Source organism: Trichechus manatus, unplaced genomic scaffold (genome assembly GCF_000243295.1).
Source record: "Trichechus manatus latirostris isolate Lorelei unplaced genomic scaffold, TriManLat1.0 scaffold00024, whole genome shotgun sequence".
NCBI classification, from domain to species: domain Eukaryota; kingdom Metazoa; phylum Chordata; class Mammalia; order Sirenia; family Trichechidae; genus Trichechus; species Trichechus manatus.
Window position 1 is genome coordinate 13,794,180 of NW_004443960.1, and position 25,722 is coordinate 13,819,901.

At 38.1% G+C, this 25,722-nt stretch overlaps 1 protein-coding gene across 3 annotated transcripts in view; it reads right to left on the reverse strand.

Annotated features, from left to right (window-relative positions):
• The window catches only part of PARN (poly(A)-specific ribonuclease), a 152,417-nt gene that overhangs the window by 75,386 nt on the left and 51,309 nt on the right, over positions 1-25,722 (reverse strand). For all 3 annotated transcript variants that reach the window (XM_004373268.2, XM_023728477.1, XM_023728476.1), the window contains 3 exons: positions 22,965-23,020; positions 19,976-20,062; positions 14,820-14,894 (listed from right to left, as the gene is read on the reverse strand). In XM_004373268.2, the coding sequence (XP_004373325.1) occupies positions 14,820-14,894; positions 19,976-20,062; positions 22,965-23,020 (218 nt within the window). The remainder of the gene's footprint in view (positions 1-14,819; positions 14,895-19,975; positions 20,063-22,964; positions 23,021-25,722) is intronic.

Here is a 25,722-nt window from a genome sequence, read left to right on the forward strand (position 1 = left end):
AGAACAAACTGTAAAACGATACGCAACCAAACCAAACCGGCTGCCATCAAGTTAATCACGATTCATAGCAACCACATAGGACAGAGTAGAACTGCTCCATAGGTCTACAAGGCTGTAAATCTTTAAGGGAGCAGACTGCCTCACCTTTCTCCCTTGGAGCAGCTAGTGGCTTCAAACTGCTGACCTTTCGGTTAGCAGCCAAGTGTTTAACCACTGCACACCAGGGCTCCTACAAACAATATGCAAAGCACATGATATTACAAATGTAATATATACTTAAATAACACATACACAGCTGAAAAGTAAACCTCAAATATTATCTGCGATTATCTTTGTTAATAAAGAGAGGGACACTAGATGATTTTTTGTTTTTGTATATAGTTTCAAATTTTCTATTAACAAATATAAATTATAAATTGTTTAATAATTTAAAAAAGAGAGACCATCATGGACCTACTGATTTCACTTCTTCAAAATCTATTTTAAGAAAATAATCAGAAATACAAAGACTAAGGTACAAAGATGCTCACTAAAGTGCTACCTTAAAATAGTAAAAATTTGGATATAACATCCAAAAAGGGTATAGTTAAATAAGTTATGTTTATCTGTACAATGAAATATAATACACCAATTAAAACTCTTCTAGAAAAATGTGTAATGGCATAGGGAAATGCTCATGATATAAACCCACTGCCACCAAGTCGATTCCAACTCAGCAATCCTATACGACAGAGCAGAACTGCCCCACAGGATTTCCAGGGAGTGGCTGGTGGATTCAAACTGCCAATCTTTTGGTTAGCAGCTAAGCTCTTAAGCACTGCACCACTAGGGCTCATGATATAATGTTAACTAAAAGAGTAGAAACAAAAATGAATTCAAAGTCAGATCCTACTTAATATAAAGATGTTATGAAAATTGGCCTGTGAGGGCAACCTATACGTGCCCGTCTACTTTGATACTTCCACAGAGGTCTACACCTGAGGCCGGTGCAGAGACGCCCCTACCACGTCATGACTGTGACACCTAGTTCACAACACACACATGGCTCTGTGTCTTATCTCTCAGTGGTTTTTCGGGTTAGGTGTGGGTTGTGAGGTAAGCCCCATATGTCAACCCCTTACCGTCTTCAATAAAACAGATGCAACCACTTAGGGAAAAAATGTTAGACAGTAAGACAACTGAAAGGAAATACTAACTACAATATTACTAGTACTCACATCTAGGTTGTGAGGCCATGGTAGAATTCTGTTCTTCCTTATATTTTGAATTTTTTTTTTTTTACATTTTCAACAAGGAGGTTGATTTACTTCTAAATTAGGGGTGGAGAAGCACGGAGCACACAAAAAAAAGTTTTTAAAAAGTGACGTTTCAATTAAATTGGATAGATTTACTGAATATTCTGATAGTGTATCACAAAGCAAACAATCTTGGGAGCCAAATAACATGGGCCCTAAAACACAAAAAATCAAACACCAGTGCTCTGAACAGGAAACACCTTAACAGAACCTGAAAATCCAGCCTCTCAAACACAAACACTGTATTATGGATTGAATTATGTCCCCCAAATATGTATTATGAATTCTAACCTCTATGCCTGTGGTATGGAACCCTGGTGTCAAAGTGGTTAAAGAGCTTGGCTGCTAACCAAAAGGTCAGCAGTTCGAATCCAACAGCCGTTCCTTGGAAACCCCATGGGGCAGTTCTACTCTGTCCTGTAGGGCCGCTATGAGTCGGAACTGACTTGATGGCAACGGGTTTGGTTTTTGGATGATGCCTGTGGTTATAATCCCATTTGGGAATGGGTTGCCTTTGTCATGTTTACGAGGCAGGATTAGTATAGGATGTATTTTGAGCCAGTCTCTCTTGAGATATAAAAGAGAACAAACAAGGGAGCAGAGCAGAGATAAGGTAACACAGATGTCAAGACACATGGAGATCTCCAAGGAACCAGGAAACTGAAGCTGATGAGATAAGGACTTTCCCCCAGAGCTGACAGAGAGAGAAAGCCTTCCCCTAGAGCCGGAGCCCTGAATTCAGACTTCTAGCCTCCTAAAACTGTGAGAAAATAAATTTGTTTGTTAAAACCATCTACTTGTGGCATTTCTGTTACAGCAGCACTAGATAATTGAGACAGAATTTGGTACCAGAAGAGTGGGGTGCTGCTCTAACATAAACCTAAAATGTAGAAGTGGTTTTGGAATTGAGTAATGGGTAGAGGCTGGAAGAGTTTTAAGGTGCCTAACAGTAAATCTCAGATTGCCTTGAAGAAGCCATTGGTAGAATTATGGACGTCAAAGGCAATTCTGGTGAGGGCTCAGAAGGAAGTGAGGAGAGCTATAGAGAAAGTTTCTATCATCTTAGAGAAGACATATGGCCCCAGCAACAATATGTTGCTAGAAATGTGGACGTTAAACGTGCTTCTGGTGAGGCTTTAAAAGAAAATGATGAACATGTGATTGGACAATGGAGGAAGGGTGATGCTTTTAATGCAATGGCAAAGAACTTGTCTGAATTATGTTCAAATGTTTGGTGGAAGGTAGAATTTGTAAGTGATGATCCTGGATATCTGGCTGATGAGATTTTTAAGCAAGATCTTACAGGGACCGTGTGGTTCTTCCTTGTCGCTTATACTAAAACACCAAGAGGAAAGAGATGGAGTTAAAAATGAACTATGCAAAATGAAAACAGAACTTAAAGATTCAGAAAATTCTGTTGTACAAACTAAGGACATGTGTCCTGTTCACTAAGAACGTGGCTACACAATCTTTTGTTAAAGAGATTAAGCCTGTGATTGATGAACCAAACCAACTACCACAGCAGAAAACTCATCAGCTTAGACTGAAGGGGACAGAGAAATAATGCTGTCTGCCTCTTGGAATTTTACAGACAGGAAACAGACCAAAGGAGCTACATCTGTTGTCCTCCAAGAAAAGAAAAGGACCATCCCTGGAGCAGCTTGCAGATCAGCAGAACTGCTGCAAGGAAGACAGGAAGCAGGGCCTTCTCAGTTTCAAACGGTGGGGCCGTGGTCTCCTGGATCTCAAAGGGCGGGGCCACAGCCTCCTGGGTTTCAAAGACTCAGATCTTCGCCAACTCGGTTTGGGAAAGTGGGGCTGCAGTTAAGGTGTGTCAGGGGGATGAGGCCACCACCCAAAGCTGAGGGGGTGGGGCTGCCATGCCCAAGGGGCAGAAGAACTGGTCCTGTGGGGGCCGAGGGGGTGGGGTCGCCACCCAGATGGACGAGGATAAATAATGGAACGCCTGAAGCCGAGGAGCAGAGCTGCCCTCCCAGAGGGCCTGGAAGGCAGAGCTGAAGCCCAGGGCCAAGGGGACTCTACCCAGAATCCAAAGGGTGTGGCCAGCACCCGAGTCTGGAGGGCAGAACCATTGCCCAGATGGTCTCAGAGAAGAGAGGATTATTTTCAAGACTTGAGAGCTAATGTAATTTGTTCTGCTGGATTTTGGACTTGCTTGGTACCTATTATCCCTTCTTTCCCTCCAATTTCTCCCATTTGTAATGGAAATGTCTACCTTGTGTCCGTTCTACCACTGTACTTTAGAAACAGGTAACTTTTATTCTAGATTTCACAGGTTCACAGATGAAGAGGAATTTTGCCCCAGATTGGAATATGCCTAAAGTGTTACCTATATTTGATTCAGATGATTCAGAAGATGAGATTTTGAACTTGGGGTTGATTTTTAAGACTTTTGAGATGAAGTGATGGGGTGAATTTGTTTTACATGTGGCAAGGACATGAATTTTGGGGGCCAAAGTGTGGAATGTTATGGACTGAATTATGTCCCACAAAAATACATGCTATAAATCCTAACCTCTATGCCTGTGGTTATAATCCCCAATTGTGAATAGGTAGTCTTTGTTACATTAATGAGGCAAGATTAGTATAGGGTGTATCTTGACTTAATGTCTTCTAAGATATAAAAGAGATTATACAAGCGAGAAGAGCAAAGACAGGGGAAAAGAGATGCCAAGCCACATAAAGACTGCCCAAGAGCAGAAGCTGAAAAGACAAGGACCATCCTCCAGGGCCAACAGAGAGAGAAAGCCTTCCCCTAGGGCCAGTGCTCTAAATTAGGACTTCTAGCCTCCTAAACTGTGAGAAAATAAATTTGTTTGTTAAAGCCATCCACTTGTGGTATTTCTGTTATAGGAGTACTAGATAACTAAGACATACTATATTTCTCCTGCTACATCTGCTAACTGCCACTGGACACGCTGCTGCTTTCACACTGGCAATTCCATTAAGGACTTGGAAATCCTTTCTCTGGCAGCAAAAAAGCTTTCTGCCCTCTTCTCAAACCAGTTAATCCCCTAAAGATGCTATTTAAGGAGACTCAAAGTTATTGTCACACTCTCAAATAAATCTGCCTGGTAAAGATTTCATAGCAGACTCATAATACTGCTAATTCTCAAGATTAAACATGTTATGGATATAGGAAAACAAAGAAAGTGCTTAATAAATATTATTTAAAACTTCTACAGTATTTTTGATGGATTAAGTGGTTTAGAGAAGAACAGTTAGTTGTTCTTAGAAATTTTCAAATCAGATAACATCACATAAAAAATACAGATGCTCATGCTTCTCATTAATAATAATTTTTCTTTAGCAAACTAGAAGTATTCTACAAGCCACTACTGAAAAAACCTTGCCTGAATAAATATATTGTTTCTAGGATCCAGTACTTAGGTTGTGAAAATCGTATATGATTTAAATCCATAAGCTAAGTAAGGGTCATGGATTGAATTATGCCCCCCAAAAAATGTGTGAGTCATGATTCCCAGTATTATATGATGTTGTACCATTTTGTAATCTGATGTGATTTCCTTATGTGTTGTAAACTCTATCACTATGATGAGGTTATATGTGATTTCCTTATGTGCTGTAAACTCTATCACTATGACGAGGTTATACTGATGAGGTCTACAAGACTGGATAGTCTTAAATCAATCTCTTTTGAGATATAAAAGAGAGAAGCAAGCAGACACACATGGGAACCTCATACCACCAAGAAAGCAGTGACAGGAGCAGAGCGCGTCCTTTGGACCTGAGGTTCCTGTGCTGAGATGCTCCCAGACCAAGGGAAGACTGACACATCATAAGAACCTTCCTCCGCAGCCAACAGAGAGAGAAAGCCTTCTCCTGGAGCTGATGCCCTGAATTTGGACTTGTAGCCTACTGGGCTGTGAGAGAATAAATTTCTCTTTATTAAAACCATCAGCTTGTGATACTTGTATTAGAGCAGCACTAGATGACTAATACAGTAAGCTATCAGCCCTCTCCCTGCATAACAAACTTATTTAATAGAAATGTTATTTTTAAAAGCCATGTTATAGTTGGACTCATCTATTGCTACATTTATAATTCAAGATAATTGTTACAAACCAATTCTGCATACAGTTTAAGATTACGAAAATTAACATGCAAAGAAAAACATCACTCACTTTTTTGGGTCTTTCCTGAATGTTTTGTGCATTTTCTCTTTGACAAGGATAAATATATGGTATACACTAGTCAACCATGAAAAACATCACAAATAGAATAAAGACACCAAACACTGTCTGCATATTATCTATCGGTATGTATGTGTATATGAAAGAAACTGAACTTAAGTTACTGTTAGTTGGTTGAAGGAGGTAACGAGCACTTTTTTTGAATTAACATTAATCTTTCTTAAAATGTTATTAAACAGAGAAAGAAGTGCTTTAAGCTCTGTATAATATGGTATGAAGTTCTGAAACAAAAAGCAAATACTATAAGGACAACAAATTAAAAATCACAAGGGAGTTTTGCCTCTGGTATGAAGGAGTAAGGTCCTAACAACTCAACCTTTCTGTATATAACAACTATAAACTCTGGAAAAAAGAGAAAAAACAACAACTTGAACACATCCAAACATCCTGAGGGGCTGACTTACTGGGGCTGAGGGCTAGGGCCCATGGTCTCGGGGGACATCTAGGTCAACTGGCTTAACACAGTTCATAAAGAAAATGTTCCACATCCTACTTTGGTGAGTAATGTTTGGGGTCTTAAAAGCTTGCGAGCGGCCATCTATGATACATCTATTGGTCCCATCATGATCGGAGCAAAGGAGAATGAAGAAAACCAAAGACACAAGGAAAATAACAGTCCAAAGGACTAATGAACCACATGAACCACAGCCTCCACCAGCCTGAGCCTGGAAGAACTAGATGGTGCCCAGCTACCACCACCAACTGCTCTGACAAGGATCACAACAGAGGGTCCCAGACAGAGCAAGAGAAAAACGTAGAAAAAAATTCAAATTCAACAAAAAAAGACCAGACTTACTGGTCTGACAGAGACTGATGGAACCCCCGAGACTATGGCCCCCCAGACACCCTGCTAACTCAGGACTGAAGCCAGTCCCAAAGTCCACCTTTCAGCCAAAGATTAGACAGGCCTATAAAACAAGCAATAATACACATGAGGAACATGCTTCTTAGTTCAATCATGTATATGGGAACAAACGGGCAACATCTGCCCAAAAGCAAAGACAAGAAGGCAGGAAGGGACAGGAAAACTGGACGAACAGACACAGGGAGCTCGGGGTAGAACGGAGGAGAACGCTGACACATTGTGGAGGTTGCAACCAATGTCACAAAACAATCTGTCTATAATTTTTTGAATGAAAAACTAATTTGCTCTGTAAACTTTCACCTAAAGCACACACGCACGCACACACACGCACGCACACACACACAAGGCATAACATTTCACAAATGAAAAGAAAAAAAAATGATCTGAGTCCTCTGGAGAGTGAACAAAAAGAAGCAGATGTTGGAGAGGAGTAGAAATTTGGAGGAAGAACTGGCACAGAGTGGATTTTTGGGTTTTTTGTTTATTTTTGTTTTTTCTTTTTAACACCTTTACAAAGAGGGGCAACTGTAGTTACAGGGGCATGGACCATCCAAAACTCCAATATAAAGTCCCCCATGGGGTCACTATGATTCAGAATCTATTTGATGGAAACTAAAAACAACAACAATCTTTCTGCTAGGAGAAACCGGGGAAGAAGCCCAGGGCAACCTGGGCCAATAGAGAGTGAAGAAGGAATCCTAGAAGAAAAAACCCAGGAAAGGGGAACCTCAAATTCAGTATATAAACTCAGCCCAAGTCTCTGGCTGACCATGAACCATGTATGTGCAAGGCAGATAAAAGCAGTTTGAGCTCAGATCTGAGTCACCTCCTACCACAGGCATGAAAGAGTTTGCATGTAAGTCTAACCAAGCAAACTGTCTGCTAAAACTAAAACAAAAATACCAGCACTCTTTCCACAAATATAACTGAATCCAGAATCTCCACAACAGAACATTCATAATATCCAGGGAACAATCCAAAATTACTCAACGTATGAAGAGCCAGAATTACTCAAGGGAAAGATAACGAGTACATGTCAACACCCAGGTAACCCAGATGTTGGCATTGTCAGACAAGGACTCTAAACAAGTTTTAATTATAACTATGTTCAATGAGATAAAGGAAAATAGGCCTGTAATGAAAGAAGAGATAGGAATCTCAACAGATAAACCAGAAATATAAAAATGAATGGAATGAAAATAACAGTTACTGAAAAATATAATATATAAAATTTAAAAATTCACTAGATGAGCTTAACGGTAGAATATGATGACAGAGGAAAGAGTCAATGAGCTGGTAGGTCAAAAGAAATTATCCAATCTGAAGAAAAGAAAGAAAAAAATAGAACATCAGAAACCTCCTGAACAATATCAAAAGATCTCCTACATATGGGTAACTACAGTTCTAGAAAGAGAGGTAAGAGAATATGGAACAGAAAAAAGATTTGACTAATGGCTAAAAACCTCCCAAATATGGTGAAAGACATAAATTTACAGACTCAAGAGGCTCAACTAACCCCAACAGGAGAACTACAAAGAAAATCATGCCTAAGTAGAGCATAGTCAAACTGCTGAAAAGCTAATGGCAAAGAGAAATTTTTGGAAGTAACCAGAGAAAAATGACACAAGGGAACAATAATTTGAATGACTGCAGAGTTCTCATCGGAAACCATAGAAGTGAGAAGACAATGGAATTACATCAAAATGCTGAAAGAAAAAACAGAACATTATATCCAGCTAAAATATCCTACATGAATGAAGGCAAAATAAAGATATTTCACATACAGGAAAACTAAGAGAATCAGCTGCACCATACCAGCACAACAAGGAATACTAAAGAAAATTCTTTAGGCTGAAGGAAAATAATACCAAAAAGATCTTTGGGAATAAATAAAGAGTATTAGAAATGGTAAAAATCTGGGTAAATAAAAGAGAAATTTTCCTCTTAATTTCTAAAAATACACAGAATTTAAAGAAAAATTATAACATCACTTTGTGGTATTTATAATGAATGCAGATGTCATACATATGCCAACTACAGCGTAAAAGGTGATGGGGATTGGAGTAAATGGACCTACATGGTTGTAACAATTCTACAATCCATGTGAAGTCGCACAATACGAACATTAAGTAGACTACGAAAAGTTATAGCTATATATTGAAATTTCTAAAACAACCACTAAAAAATAATGCAGAGACAGAGTTTAAAAGCCAATAGGGAAATTAATATGGAATTATTTTAAAAATTAAAACAATCCAAAAAAGGCAGAAAAGGGTAGAGCAGAGGAATAAAAATCAGAGGGAACAAAGAACAAATTTTAAAATGACAAATCTAAATACAACCATATCAATAATTACATTAAATGCTAATGGACTAAACATCCCAATTAAAAGGCAGAGTTACCAGAATGGATTAAAAAGCAAGACATCTATATGCTACCTATAAAAGACTCACTTTTATATAAGACACAGATAGGGTGAGAGTAAATGGAAAGAAAAGGATATACCAGGTAAACATGAAATGCATAAGGAAAGTGGAATGACTGTACTAATACAAGGTGGACTTAAAACAAGAGTATTACAAGAAATAAAGAGAAATATTTCATAATGATAAAGGAGTCAATTCATCAGAAAAACAAAACAATTATAAACGTGTATGTGCCCAATAACATAACCTCAAAATACATGACATAAAAATTGACAGAATTAAAGGGAGAAACACACAATTCTACAATCACAGCAAATTTTAATGCTCCTCTCTCAAAAATTGAGAGCTAAATAAAAAATCAGTAAAGATATAAAGTATCTGAACAATATTAACTGATATTTATAGATCAAACCATATACAACAGAATTTACATTCTTTTCAAGTGAACCCAGTATGTTCAGCAAGGCAGACATTATCCTGAGCCATAAAGCAAGCTTCAGTAAATTTAAAAGGACTGAAATCATATTCAAATCTCTAATTACAGCAGAATTAAATTAGAATTAATAACAAGGGATCTAGGAAAATCCTAAACATTTGGAAATTAAACAACAAACTTCTAAATAATCCATAGGTTAAAGAAAAGTACTGTAAGGGAAATTAGAACATTTTTCTAACAGAATGATAATGAAAATATAACATGTAATCTGTGAAATGCTGCTAAAGTAGTACTTAGAAGATAATTTAGATCTTTAAATGCTTATATTAGAAAAGAGAAAAAAGGTCAAAATTAATGACCCAGAGAGGGTCGTACCTATCTACACATCACTAGCTGAACAGGAGGCCTTACAGACCCACAGAGGAGATGAGAAGGCCCCGCAGAAAGCAAGAACTGTGGCAGACTTGTAAACTGCTTGCACTTTGGGTATGTTCCCCAACCTAGCTGGCAAAAGACTTCCATCTGAGCAATCACTGGCTGACCACTAAGCTCTGCTGGCCCAGGGGCAATCTCTAGGGAGCCAGGCTGAAATTTTTTTGAAGAGTTTAAAAAAAAAAAAAAATCAATAGCCTAAGGTTTCACCTCAAGAAGCTGGAAAAAGAAGAACAAAGTAAACCCAAAGTAAGTAAAGGGAAGGAAATAATAAAACAGCAGAAATCAACAAAACAGAAAACAGCAAACAATACAGAAAAATTAACTAAGCCAAAAGCTGGCTTTTTGAAAAGATCAGCAACATTGGTAACCTCCAGCTAAAGTGATCAAGGAAAAAAGAGAACACAAATCACCATCAGGAATGAAAAGGAGTTATCACTATAGACTCTGTAAACAGTAAAAGGATAATAAAAAACAGGTACAGTTTGAAATTATAAGAAGCCTTTCTGAAAATTCAGCACTGAATAATCACCCCAAAAGAACTGTGTCCGCAACTCTACTATTTATCTGTTCAGTACCATCAAAAGCTATGCTTTTAAAAGTATGATTTAATATAAGCACACTCATACTTTAGACTGAGGCATAGCCGAGTATCTTTCCTCATCCCACCAAATCATCCTGAACCAGTTTTTAAAGTGGGAGATGAGGAATTTATATACTACCTAGATTTGAGCTAGCTTTACTAAACAGTTGTTAGGTTTCTCTCTCTCTTCTAAAGTGCCTTTAGCAATTTCTGCTTTTTAAAAATTTCTTGTAGTATTCATATATGCTCCAATCTCCAGCTCTCAAAATAAATGAAAAGGTGATTTTTAAAAGCCATTTCTATAAAAATTACAGGCAGAGAAATAATGTTCTATAATGTATTTAATGACAATCGAGAGACAATATCCAAGTATTGAGAATATGACTAGAAGGTTCTCCTAACACTGGAAATATTGTTGAGTTCTTTCCCTCATTTAACAAAATTACATTAGAAATACAAAAATCCTAAATATGAATCAGTTGTTCGGATTTGACCACTAAAGGTGATTTCTTACTTGACTACATAAGAATAATTCTCCAACAGTGAGGCTACGTGGCATTCTCCATGGCATCAAGTCCCTCACTGGCCACGTACTGTCTCATCTAAACAGCCAGAATGGGAAGAATGCTAACTGTATGCCTTGTACGGCTTATAACTATCTTGCCATCCTATCGCCACCAGGGACCCCCATCTTCATAGGAGCAGCAAACACTGTGCAATAGGAATCAAACCAAATGGCACTTTGTGGAAGGATTTTAATGATTAGAATAATAAGGTTTCCCCAAAAAAAGAGAACTTATATATTCAAGACGTCAAAAATGGCTTTAGAAAAATATTGATCAGACTTAATATTATCAAAAGAAAAAGACAGGTGTCAGTTAAAAAGCAACTCCTCAAATGTAAATAAAAAATAACTTGTAACGGAGCCAAAGATGACATTATGAACTGTACATAAATAGGCATTTAACGATTTTTCCAATGTTACATTATTGATCTAACAGACCCTCTGTTTCTGCTGAAATGAATAAATAATTTGTGTAAGATAACATAAATAGGATTTGCAGCACATTAGATACCCTGGGTCCCTCTCATCATTAGAATTACCACTATAAAAAAGAAATTTTACACTGCCTTTCAACGAAACATCTGCATAATTTTAGAAAACACAGTGAAAGACTGAGACATTAGACAAATCCATCACATGCCAAAAGGCATTTCTAACTCATAACACCATGAATATCATTTACTCAATTAGAAAAATATTTCACATATATTTTCTAATGTCAGACACTGTACTTCTGGGTGCTGAAAACACAATGGTAAACGAGAGATGTGGTCCCTGCCCTCAAAGAGTTTACAGTCTATCTAGGAAGACAATCAAACAGGCTATGTAAGTAAAGGATGCTGGGCAAGCACAGAGAACGGGATCTGATCCCCTACAACGGAAGCCAGAGAAGACAACCAGATGAACTGATGCGTAAGTTGCGATGAGAAGGGAAGTAAGACATAGGCAAACTCTGGAGGGAGGGGATAGTTGAGTAAAATAAAAGATGGCTTCTGGCAAACGAAATACTATGGTCATAGGCTCAGCATGTGCAAATGGTCAGATTTTCTTCTGTGGAAGAAAAGAAACTATAGTGGAAAATTAACCTTTACTGGCAAAGTGCATATATCAAAGCACAAGAGTCCTCTATTCCTAGAAAAAGGAAGACTGAAGAAGAATTGACACCTTTGAACTATGGTGTTGGCAAAGAATATTGAATATACCATGGACTGCCGGAAGAATGAACAAATCTGTCTTGGAAGAAGTATAGCTAGAATTTTCTTTAGAAGTGAGGATGGCAAGACTTTGTCTCTCTTACTTTGGACACATTATCAGGAGGGATCAATCCCCGGAGAAAGACAAACGTGATGCTTGGTAAAGTAGAGAGTCAGCAAAAAAGAGGAAGACCCTCAACGAGATGGACTGACACAGTGGCTGCAACAATGGGCTCAAGCATAGTAATGACTGTGAGGATGGTGCAGGACCAGGCAGTGTTTCGTTCTGTTTGACATAGCATCGCGTAAGTCAAAACCAGCTAGGCGGCACCTAATCATATTACAACATCTACTTCTTAATTTAGGAGAAAAAAGGTAAAAAGGCCACAATTTCATCTTGGCCTATTCTCCACGTTACCCACTCATACACACATTTATTTACTCATGCACAATGTGTACCAGGCATTAGAGAAAGGCTCAATGGTGGATGAAAAGAACCCACTGTTGCCCTCAGGGAGGCAACACAAAGGAGCAAGCAATCAAATACAATGGAGTGTTTCTGTGGGTACATATGATTCTGAAAAGTAGCTCCCTGCTTCCAGTTATCACTGGACAAAATAATACTTAGCTTAAAAGCTACTGTTTGACAAATCTTTCAATAAGAAGTAAAGGAGAAATCATTATTTGACATCAAACATGGTATAAAAAACATTAAAAGAAACTTTGACATCCCATATACACAAAAAGGAATTACCCTTGTATTTTCAAACAACCACTAACCAGTACTTTGTAGGCTTCAAAGCCCTTTTACATTCTCATTTTTACTGCTCAGAGCAGGGAGGCAAAGCAGCTATTTTAATAATTACCTACCATTTGTCAAGCACTGATTGTGGAGTGCCGGGCTCTTTGCTGGGAACTTAATATCCATGATCTCATTTCATTCTCCCAACAATCCTGCAAAGTAACTATTACCATCTCCACCTCACAAACGAAGAACCTGCGGCTTAGAGAGTTTACGTAACCTACCCAAATACACGTGGCTGACAAATGGTGGAGCCAAAGTTAGTCCCCACGGGAGTCTGATGTTAAAGCCTGTGCGTTTCCTTCCTTCCCTCTGCAATGCTTCAGTGTTACCCCAGCACAGCTATCGAGGGAGCTGAAGAGGGGACACTGAGCAGTAACTTACTCTACCTCACACTGGGTAAGCAGAGGAAGCAGGACTAGAGTACAGGTCGGGAGTTCTAGTTCAGGGTTCTTTCAGCCACACCGAAGCAACTGATGCTATCTTTAGCTCTCTAGTAATTCGATCTCATTGGATTCTATCCAAACCGTCTTTCTAAGGATTGTGGAGGAATGGACTACTTCAACAGAAACAAATCTAAGAAAAAGTGAAAAATTTAGCAAGCATCATCATCACACACTGCATCCAACACTATTCCTGGTGTTATGTTTTCCTGAAGTACATTTCACATTGAAATCTACTATCAAATTAACAATAAAAATTCAAAGCTATACCAACCTTCATTATACACAATGTCATATAGTCCTCACAACCCTAAAAGCTCAATACTACTATCTCCAGTTTACAGAGATAATCAGATGCTTAAAAAGGTTAATTAACTTGCTCAAGGTCACACAACTATAAGCAGGACTGCAGTATGATTCCAGACCCAATGTTTTTAAACTCTACAACATAGCCTGTATTCCTGCGTGGTCATATAATTAGCCAGAAATACTGAAATTTTCTGATCTGCATTTGTATGTATTTGTAGAAGTTTTCAGATATATGGTAAAACCTATGAAAGCTGGAACCTGTGTAAGGCAGAAGTCTGTCAGAGAAGAAAAACTCAAATATTTTCCACTAACAGAGAGCAATAGAAAAGTATAAGACTGTACCCTGTCAAAGGTGGAAAACTTGCAAGACCTGGCAAGACAATGCAGTCCCATTGTCTCTCATAGGTTTCACTGTAATTAGTCATACAGTTACATTATCCGAATTACACAGTTTTAGTGTATGGTACTTTGTCAATTAAAAAAAATTAATCAGACACATTACTTAAAATTTTCACACCTTTTGCATGATTAAGCATCAGGGTACTTAAAATTTATCTGAATACATAGCTTAACAATTCATTTCCATCAATATTTTATTCATTAACTTTTCATCCAAAGAAAATAGAACGTTTTGTGATGGTTAGTATCAAAATTATTTAAAGTCCAACAAGGGATATGGTATTCCTTCTTTTGACAACGCTATTTTTAAAAGCAAAAAACTATCTTTCAGCTTATGTGTCTGTAAAACAAGTCTCTGAAACAAGTTTAATGGAGTGCATAAACGACAACAAGCTACAAATAAACAGGAGAAGGACACAGATGAACAGGTCAGTGTAGGTATTTTTGGTGACTTCTATTCCTCTCAATCTGCTACTTCTAATTCTCAGAATAAAAGCTAAAACTTGGCCAATTTGCAACTCATTTGAGAACCTGGCCAATCTGCAACTCATTTTAGAAAAAGGGCAATGGAAAAAGGAATGAAACAGAGGTAAGAGAAAAAAATATATATGCAGTATATCTCTAACGAACCAATAAATTTCTCTTATTTTCTTCATCTACACATGATAGTAATTGTTTATTTCTTTTACTTTAAGGACAAGCTAAAAACAAAACAAAAAAAAACAGGAAGCAATGCTTGTGAATCAACTGATAGAATCCACAGCTTTTAGACTTAGAGGGAAGGATCAAGCTTCCATTTTAGTTACTATGAAAAATAAATGTTTAAAACACTTACCAATTTGTACTTGTTCAGGCTGGCTGAGAGAAACAAACGCTGATGTGTCATCAATCCAGGATATCTGAATGTTACCTGGAATATTGAATCAAATCCAAAGTGAATATCTGACCATTTAGATAGCTATCAGATTTAATTTGTATCTCTGACACATTATCACTCTAAGCTATAATATAAAGAGAGATGAAGTATTGGTTTAAAATCTGATCAGGATCTCAGCACTACACAGAGTTAGTCTATTAAAACTTAAATCTACCATAGCAGTTATTTAGCTCAAAACTTCAAGAAGAGACAAACTGGGGTGGGTGTGGGGGGTAAAAGGAGGGAAAAAACCCGTTGTTGTCAAGTCAATTCTGACTCATAGCAACCCTACAGGACAGAGAACTGCCTCAAAGGGTTTCCAAGGAAGTAATCTTTACAAAAGCAGACTGCCACATCTTTCTCCCACAGAGTGGCTAGTGGGTTCAAACCGACGACCTTTTCGGTTAGCTGAGTGCTTTAACCACTGTCCCACCAGGGCTCCTAAAAGGGGGAAAAGCTATTAGTAACTTGTTTTAAAAACAAAAGAATAAATTGATGTATGTTTTGCTGTGTATATTCTCAACAACAACAACAAAATAAAATTTAAAAACAAAAGAAAAACACTTTCCTGATTAAATCCTGGGGCATTTCATCATTCAGCCCAATCTTATGACAGGGCTGGAGAATTTTTTTTCTGTCAAGGTTACTAACAAAAATCAGAGGCCATATAAGTTCAAACACACAACTATTTTCTTCCCAGAGACCCAAACATTTAAAATTAAGAATGGAGAACATGAAACAAGTCAACACATATAGCAAGTAATAAAACTCAATTCTGGTATCAAAGCCAGGTAAAGGAAACAGGTGTAGAATGGAGAACAAGAAAAAGATGCCAGAGAAAGAAAACCTAGAAAGACAAATAGATAAAAGAAAAAGAGGCAAAAAGCAGTATCCAACTGCCGTTGAGTCAATTTTGACTCATAGTGACCCTACAGGACAATAGAATTGCCCCATAGGGTTTCCAAGGCTGTAATTTCGTGGCTTAATATCAGAAAAGGTGTGCATCAGGGTTGTATCCTTTCACCATATGTCATGGATTGAATTGTGTCCCCCAAAACTATGTGTCAACTTGGTTAGGCCATGATTCCCAGTATTGTGTGGTTGTCCTTCGTTTTGTGATTGTAATTTTATGTTAAAGAGGATTACGATAGGATTGTTAACACCCTTATAAGGTTACATCCCTGATCCAATGTAAAAGGAGTTTCCCTGGGGTGTGGCCTGCACCACCTTTTATCTTACAAGAGATAAAAGGAAAAGGAAGCAAGCAGAGAGTGGCGAACCTCATACCACCAAGAAAGCAGTGCAGGAAGCAGAGCACGTCCTGTGGACCCGGGGTTCCTGCAGAGAAGCTCCTAGTCCAGGGGAACACTGATGAAAAGGACCTTTCTCCAGAGCCAACAGAGAGAGAAAGCCTTCCCCTGGAGCTGACGCCCTGAATCTGGACTTCTAGCCTTCTTTACTGTGAGGAAATAAATTTCTCTTTGTTGAAGTCATCCACCTGTGGTATTTCTGTTATAGCAGTACTAGATGACTAAAACACCATACTTATTCAAACTGTATGCTGAGCAAATAATCCAAGAAGCTGGACTATACGAAGAAGAATGGGGTATCAGGATTGCAGGAAGACTCATTAAGAACCTGTGATATGCAGATGACACAACCTCGCTTACTGAAAGTGAAGAGGACTTGAAGCACTTATTGATGAAGATCAAAGACAACAGCCTTCAGTATGGATTACACCTCAACAAAAAGAAAACAAAAATCCTCATATCTGGACTAATAAGCAAATCATGATAAACGGAGAAAAGACTGAAGTTGTCCAGGATTTCTTTTTACTTGGATCCACAATCAACGCCCATGAAAGGAGCAGTCAAGAAATCAAACAACATACTGCATCGTGCATATCTGCTGCAAAAGACTTCTTTAAAGTGTTAAAAAGCAAAGATGTCACTTTGAGGACTAAGGTGTGCTGACTCAAGTCATGGTATTTTCAATTGCCTCATATGAATGTAAAAGCTGGGCAATAAATAAGGAAGACCAAAGTAGAGTTGATGTCTTTGAATTATGCTGTTGGTGAAGAATATTGAATATACACCATGGGCTGTCAGAAAAATGAACAGGCCTGTCTTGAAAGACATACAGCCAGAACGTTCCTTAGAAGTGAGGATGGCAAGACTTCGTCTCACATACTTTGGACATGCTATCAGGAGGGACCAGTCTCTGGAGAAGGACATCATGGTTGGTAAAGTAGAGGGTCAGAGAAAAACAGGAAGACCCTCAATGAAATGGACTGACACAGTGGCTGCAACAATGGGCTCAAGTGTAGCAATGATTGAGAGGATGGCACAGGACCGAGCAGTGTTTCGTTCTGTTGTACGCAGGGTCACTATGAGCCGGAACCAACTCAACGGCACCTAACAACAACAACAACAACAATCTTTACAGAAGTGACTGCCACATCTTTCTCTTGCAGAACAGCTGGTGGGTTCGAACCTTCAACCTTTCAGTTAGCAGCCAAGCGTTTAACCACTGAGCCACCAAGGCTTCTCAAATAGCAGTACGGTAAAAAAAAAAAAATGATATCACATACAGAGAGACAAAAACCTGATAAAAGCTAAACACAAACAGAACAAAATGGAAGAGAGAGTACTGAGAAGGAAGGAGGGCAGAAGGAGAGGGAAGGAGTGGGGTGGGAAGTTGGGGAAAACCAAGGAGAAAGCAGAGAATTATTCTGCTATCACTTTTCTTGGGAAAAAAAAAATACAGAGCATGGGATTAAAAAGAAAATAGATAAACAATACTAGAATTTATCATTGAAAAATATTTTAATTCCTACTAAAGTTTTCAAAAGCCAGAAATTCCTGAAAATGGCTTTGTTTCACCATCAAAGGATAAAACTCTAACCTCCCGGTGCACAGTAAAACATCAAGTTAATAAGAAAGTCACGTAGGGAAAATTTGGGCAATGGATATTGGCAATGGTTTCACAACATGATGGATGTAACTAGTGTAACTGAATTATATACACGAAAAATGGTGAATTGGCAAATGTTGTTTGTTTATATATATATTTACAACAACAACCAAAAAAGTCACTAATATTTGGCTGGAATCCCTGGGTGGCATCAACGGTTAAGCACTCGACTAAGAGCTGAAAGGTTGGCAGTTTTAATCTACCCAGAGGTGCTTTGGAAGACAAGCCTGGCAATCTGTGTCTAAAAGGTCACAGCCGCGAAAACCCTATAGAACAGTTCTACACTACACACGTGGTCACCATGAGTCAGTATCAACTCTGACAGCAACAACATTATCTGGTTATCTCTCCAACCTGTAGATGTGGTTTTTTTTTTAGATAAATAACAATAACCCATTGCCACTGGGTCGATTCCGACTCACAGCAACCCTACAGGACAGAACAGAACTGCCCCACAGAGATTCCAAGGAGTGGCTGGTGGATTCGAACTGCTGACTTTTTGGTTAGCAGCCGAGCTCTTAACCACTGAACCACCAGGGCTCCGTAAATAATAATAGCTAACTTTTTATTGAGTAGCTACCATATGCCACACTGTTCTAAATGCCTTCTGACATTTAATCCTCATGACAAGCCAATGAAATAGGTATTGTTTTTATTATTATCTCTGATGAGGAAATGAAGAGAGGTTCCCTGCCCAAGTCACAGAGTTAATTTTCTTTGTAATTAAACTGAAAAAAATTTTACCCTGAGCATTTTACTTAATTTAGCCAATTAAAGTCTGACTACATATGGATAAGAGGCTTAACAATACAAGATGAGAAACAGCAACAACAAAAGCTTCCGCAAGAAAGGAGTCTTGACATTCAAAGGCATTTCTATAGATGTATTTAAATTAAAAAGCAGGACTAGGATTTCAGAAGCCACCTAGACTCTCTGCAAAGATTAGGATAACTTTCTAGAAATATACCTGTCTTCATTTCCTTTTCTAAAAATTAGATGTGTAAAGTTTTTCAATTAAAAAAGTTAATACATGCTCATTTGAGAAAATACAGAAAAGCTGAAAGAAGAAGAAAAAAATCCTATCCAAGACATTCAGTGGTAAAAGGATGATCACTTCCTTCCAGTCTAATTTCTATACGTTTAAAAAAAAAAAAAAAGAAAAAACCATTGCCATGGATCGGACTCTGACTCATAGCAACTCTACAGGACAGAGGAGAACTGCCCCACAGGGTTTCCAAGGCTGTAATCTTTACGGTAGCAGACCACCACATCTTTCTCCCGAGGAGTGGCAGATGGGTTTGAGCCACTGAGCTTTCAGTCAGCAGCTGAGCACTTAACCACTGAGCCACCAGGGCTCCTTATTTCTATACACAGTATAGTTAAACAGGAATCTTACCTTATATCTGCTTTTCACTCTACATGTTAAAGTGTAAGTACTTTATCATCTTTTACAAACTCTTCCAATATTTTCAGAATGGCTACATACTAGTCCATTGAGGACATACATTATTAAATATCCTTATTATTGGAAATTAAGGTTTTCTGCTGCCTTCACTTTATCCAAGAATTTCCAAAGGGAACATTTTAAAAACTTCATTGTTAAAATAAGGAGGCATCATGTGGGCTTATAATGAGAATGGTCTTTATAAAGCCTAAATGGAAGACTAATTAATTTAACCTAATCACCTGACCTGATAAAAAGGAAGAACTGCCCTACCTCTCATGTATCACAGACAGTGGCAAACTCAAACACTTGTGTTCTGCCGGCTTTGATGATCTAATATCAAGCAGAGACCAGTCGCCCTTATGAAACAAACATTTTCTGTGAATTTAATCTTAAAAATGATTTATCATCAGCCTAGACTTAATATCCCTGGTCAGCAGTAAAAGCAGTGATAGTAATTATATCTTAATTTCCATGGCTTAATAGCAGCCTATTGTCAGGTGTTATTAAAAGTTCCTCAGATTATCTAGTACAAAGATAACACTATACTAAACAAACCAATAAAAATTCCTTAAGTGAGATTAAAACCTTGCATCTCTCAGATCACCTAGGACAAAAGCAAAACCCTAAAAGTACACCTGTACTGTGATTTACTTACCAAAGGCACTGAAAAGCTGGTAAAGGTCACTGGTTTTCCATTCTTTGGGGAAGGTCACGTGGAGAACGTGATCGCGCTTAGGTTGCACTGTAAGACAAATTTTTGATGAAAAGTTTATAGCTGAAAACGGTATGTGGGTTGAACTGTGTCCACCAAAAAGGCATATACGTTCAAGTTCTAACCCCTGGTAGCTGTGAATGTGACCTTATTTGGAAAGAGGGTCTTAACAGATGCATCAAATTAAGATGAGGTCATACTAGATTAGGGTGGCGCTAATCCAGTGATCGGTGTCCTTATATAAAAAGAGGAATATTTGAAGACCCACAGAAACACAAAAAGGGAGAGAATACCATGTGAAGAGGAGGCAAAGATGGGGTGATGCATCTATAAGCCAAAGAAGACCAAAGACTGCTGATAACTGCCAGAATCCAGAAGAAAGGCATGGAACAGACTCCCTCAGAGCCTCCAGAACTGTGAGAAAAGAAATGTCTGTTCTTTACAGCCACCCAGTTTGTGATACTTTGTTATGGTAGTCGAGGGAAATGAATACAGACTTGGGTACCAGAAAGTGGGGTGCTGCTGTAACAAATACCTAAAAATGTGGAAGTGGCTTTAGAACTGGGTAGTGGGTAGAGGCTGGAATAATTTCAAGGCACATTATAGAAAAAGTCTAGATGGTTTGAACAGAATACTGCTAGAAATATGAATGTTAAAGATGATTCTGGTGAGGTCTCAGACAGAAATGAGGAACATGTTTTTGGAAAGTGGGGGAAAGTGATCCTTTACGTAAGCGGCAAAGAACCTGGTCGAATTTTTTTTTTCTGTTGTTGTGTGGAAAGCAGAATTTGTAAGCAGTGAGCTGAGAAGATTTCCAAGCTAAGTGTGGGAGGTGTGGCTTAATTTCTCCTTGCTGTTTATAGAGGAAAGAGATAAACTGAGGAAGGAACTACTAATAAACCAGAACTTGAAGATAAGGAAAATTCCCAGCCTATGTGTACTGCAGATGAGAAAGCACGCTCTGCAAAGAACACTAAGGGTGTGGCTGGACAAAGTCGGCTGGAGAGATTAGGCTTTGATGCATGGATCCAATCAACCATCTCAGCAGAAACACTGCGAGCCTGGAGTGAAGGAGCACAGACCCCTTACCATCCAGTCGATTCTGACTCATAGCGACCCTACAGGATAGAGTAGAACTGCTCCATAGAGTCTGCAAGGCTGTAATCTTTATGGAAGCAGACTGTCACATCTTTCTCCCGAAGAGCCGCTGGCTGGTGGGTTCAAAGTGCTGATCTTTCAGTTAGCAGCCAAGTGCTTAACCACTGTACCACCAGGGCTCCTTGAAGGGGGTAGAGATGGGACGAAATGAAGGAAGGCTGTTGGACTTCTGAGATTCTACAGGCGGGAAATGGGCTGACAGAACTACTTAGCTGCAAGCATGTATTATTCTTCAAGAAAAGGAACGAATGATTCCAAGGGTAGCTCAGAGGCTAGTGGGACTGCTGTTGTCACCACAGGCCCAGAGGGAGTGGCTTCAAGGGTAGGGCCACCGCCTCCTCACTTTGAGAACAGGGCTACCTCCTCAGTTACAGTAGCCCTAGGAAATTAATGCAGTGATCAAGTAAACCAGTGATTCTTTGATGAAATTAAGCCCAAGCTAACAGGATGCTCTGTTCAGTTAACTTTGTCCTTTAAATCCAGTTGTATACATGTTTATCACAACAAACAAATGTGTTGTCCAAATTAAATGGACTAATTTTATTTACATAGAAACAGTCCCTCGACTCACAATCTTGTAATTTAATCCCAGATCCACCACTTCACTATGCAATGCTGAGCAAGAGACCTAACTACTCTAAGCCTCCATTTCCTTGGCTATAAATCGGGGAGCCCCTAGGTAATGCAAACAGTTAAGCACTCGATTACTAGCTGAAAGGCTGGCGGTTCAAGCCCACCCAGTGGCACCTTGGAATCCAGGCCTGGCAATCCACTTCCGAAATGTCACAGTCTTGAAAACTCTGTGGGGCAGTTCTACTCTTCACACATGCACTGGCTATGAGCTGGACTCGACTCAGTGACAACTAACAACCACGTGAACTAGAAATGACAATATTTAGCTTGCAGAATTGTTGTGAGAATGACAGATTAAAATAGAAGTCTAACATGGAGTGCAGCACAGTATTCCCTCACACCATCACTAAATGATTATCGTCATCAAGTAAAATTCACCCAATTCTACATCCCTGTAGCATATTTGAAGGAGCCCTAGTGGTGTAGTGGTTAAGTGCTCGACTGCTAACTGAAAGACAGGCAGTTCGAACCAACCAGGTGCTCCGCAGGGAAAAGATGTGGCAGTCTGCTTGCTTCCATAAAGATTACAGCCTTGGAAACCCTATGGGGCAGTTCTACTCTGTCCTATAGGGTCGCTATGAGTCAGAATCGACTGGACAACAATGAGTAATGGGTAGCAAATTTTAAGGCAAATATCCCAAGGCTAGAAAAAGGGCAAAGGAAAAAAAAAAGTAGGTGATGTGGATAAAGTAGAGAACAAGCAGAAGAAAATAAGAAGCAACCAACTCCCAAAAAGATTGGTCTTCCAAGGTGTTTAATAAAAAATAAAAATCAACCTACTAGACTCATATAATTGGAAAATAGAAATTTTACTCAGTTACTCGTATAGCTAGCAAACCTTAAAAGCTATTGTAAGTACTTACAGAAAATGATTAAATTGGAGTTCTGAGTGAAAATGAAATAATGAAGAGAAGATACATATTTTAAAATTGAACTCAGGCACCAACTGGAAAATGTAAGAGATGAGTTAGTCAAGGCTCAAGGGCCCCATTAACTTAAGCATACTATCCATATCAACCACAAAATCACTGCCCACTTTTAAGTGAATGAAGCTCTTTCTTAAGTACTACTTTTCCAGTTATCCCTTCCAGACCACACACTTAAACGTGCAGACGCAATGAGAAAATAAAAATTTACTTACAGTCTGGTCCTTCCAAGTTTAGATAGGGGATATCCATGACCCTCATAAGAAATAACCTATGAAAAGAGAAGAAAAGCAAGCACTGGGTGATTTGGAAAGAGGGAAATGGATCTAGGTGTGTATTAAAATTTTTAGTAGAAGTTTCTTGGTTATATTACTTTATTTCTAAAATCATTTTAAAAGCACTGAAGATTCACTTTACAGACTTTTCTGTTGGCTAAATACCTTTCCTAAATAAAAAAGAATACTCTGTATCCCCAACACCTACAGCAGTTTCTGGCACTCAGTAGCTGCTCAATAAATATTAGCTAAATGGATGAAGTTAGTAATCAAAGAGCCGAAAGAAGATCCTGTGCAGAGCTGCCTTATTAATTAGTCTAAGGAAGCTGAGAGAAGACAAATATTACAGAATACTAGCCATTTCCCAGACTTTTAGGTGAACAGCACAGTCTCAAATAAGTGACTGTCTCAAAACCCCATATAATTAGTGTCACTTAAACAACGTATTAAAAGCACAAAACAATCCTTGGTAAAGAAAACTATCATGCTGACATAAACCACACTAAAAAAACCCACTGCCATCGAGTCGATTCCGACTCAAAGCAACCCTATAGGACAGAGTAGAACTGCCCCATAGGGCTTCCAAATAGAATGGCTAGTGGATTCGAACTGCTGACTTTTTGATTAGCAGTTGAATGCTTAACCACTGCGCCACCAGGGCTCCAATATAAACCACAGCAGTCATTTTATGTATTCTTTCCAAAATGGATAGAAAGGCACAAAAAAACATTACTTATAAATTATAACTCTGTGCAATACCATTCAATTTCCTTTTACTTCCCAAGATTATAGACAAAACAGGCATTCTGTTGTTTGTAAGATGAGTTTTTACTTAGATAACAACATATTGTGCATTTCTAGTACACAGTACTACATTATACAGTAAATTAAAAAGGCAATCCAAGTGCCCAAACAAGCAATCTGTTTAGCTTCACTGACCCGCAATTAAGCCGTATTATTATCAGGCATTCAAAAGCCAAGCAGGGCATGATCTAGTTTACAAATGGAACCGTCAGCATGAATAACACTGTTCTGTTAGTGCCAGAAAAAACGAAGTCATGGTACTCTGTGGTTTGAGAACTTGTTGCCTAGTCTACAATTTAATAAACCAAATCCTATGGCTAAGAAACCAAACTTATTTTTAGTTCACTAATTTAGGCTCAGTGCACTATTCTGACTTTGTAAGCTGTTTTACCCACTTTACTCAATATTACCTGCAATCCCAGAAGACAATACTATATATATAAAGTACCTAGCAGAAAGTAGGTTCTCAATGATGGTAGCTATTATTCTTGTTGCCAATCACAACCAGGAAAGTTATTCTTGGGTTTAAAAAAAAAGAAAAAAAAAAAACCATTGCAGCCAAGTCGATTCCAACTCTTAGCAACCGTACAGGACAGAGGAGAACTGCTCCATAGGGTTTCCAAGGCTGTAATCTTTAGGAAAGCAGACTGCTACATCTTTCTACTGTGGAATGGCTGATGGGTTCAAACCACAGACCTTTTTATTAGTAGCTGAGTGCTTAACCACTGAGCCAACAAGTCTCCTTATTCTTGGGTTAGGAGGCTCAATATTGTTATGCTTCATAGAATTTTCAATTCTCCATTTAGTAAATTAAGAAATGGCCCTCAAATTCTAAAAAACCAAACCAAAAAATTCATTTAAAAACTAATGGAATGTATCAAGTGCCATAAAATAATTAAAACTTTTTTTCTCTAATTTCAACAGAATAGAGGTAGAACCTACAAGATGTTCATTGCTCTACTGTCAATTACACTAAAAATCAATCTCAGTATTTAATAATGTTGGGTGAGTAAATACAGTTCATCATTTCAACAAATTATTATATAATTGAAATAACTATGAAAGCTTCAAAACATAAATTATGATATAATTCTGTTTTAAAAAAGCACAGAACTTTATGATTACATCTTTGTACGATACTTCTTGTTAAACCAGGAGTAAAAAATAAAATCCTCCCCCAGCACCAAAAAAAACAAAAAAATAAAGGCAATTGTTTTGTTAAACTGTGAGCTTTGTTTTTAAAAATTCCTTTTACTATTATTTGTTTTAAGTTAAAAAAGAGAAGAAAGGTTACCAGAAGTGAGAGGCCCAGGGGAATAACAAGAGCCCTTTCTTAGAGGAAGCACAACTGAAAATGCCAGCTGAGTTAATCTTGTGTATCCTATAAACTGTGTCCCCTGGCTGTGGGGAAATGGAATGAATATAAAAATCATTAGTTTGAGTCTGTAATTTACTTCTTCGTCAAATTTTATTTCTAAAATCATGGGCCCTCAGTAAGGAGTTCAGAAAACCTACTGTCCCATGTAAACAAAGATTAACACCTAAAAAGAAAAAAGGGGACCTCCCCAACTGATCTCACCATGTAAATGTTTACAAAAAAATTTTTTGACTATTTTTTGTTAAGCAATATATACAGGCTATTTGTTTTCCAATATTTCATTTGAATTTTAAATATTATATCTGATTAGCATAAGTAAAAATTCATTCTCAGCCAAAACACCCAAAAGACTAAAGAGAAAAAGTTAATCCATACTATCTTGCCTGTTTATACAAAACTTTAAATAGAAACCTGTTTCAAATAAACAATTTTTTAATAATTTATTTTTGTTGTTGTTAACATACACCAATTCAACAGTATCTACATGTACAATTCAGTGACACTGAGTACATTCTT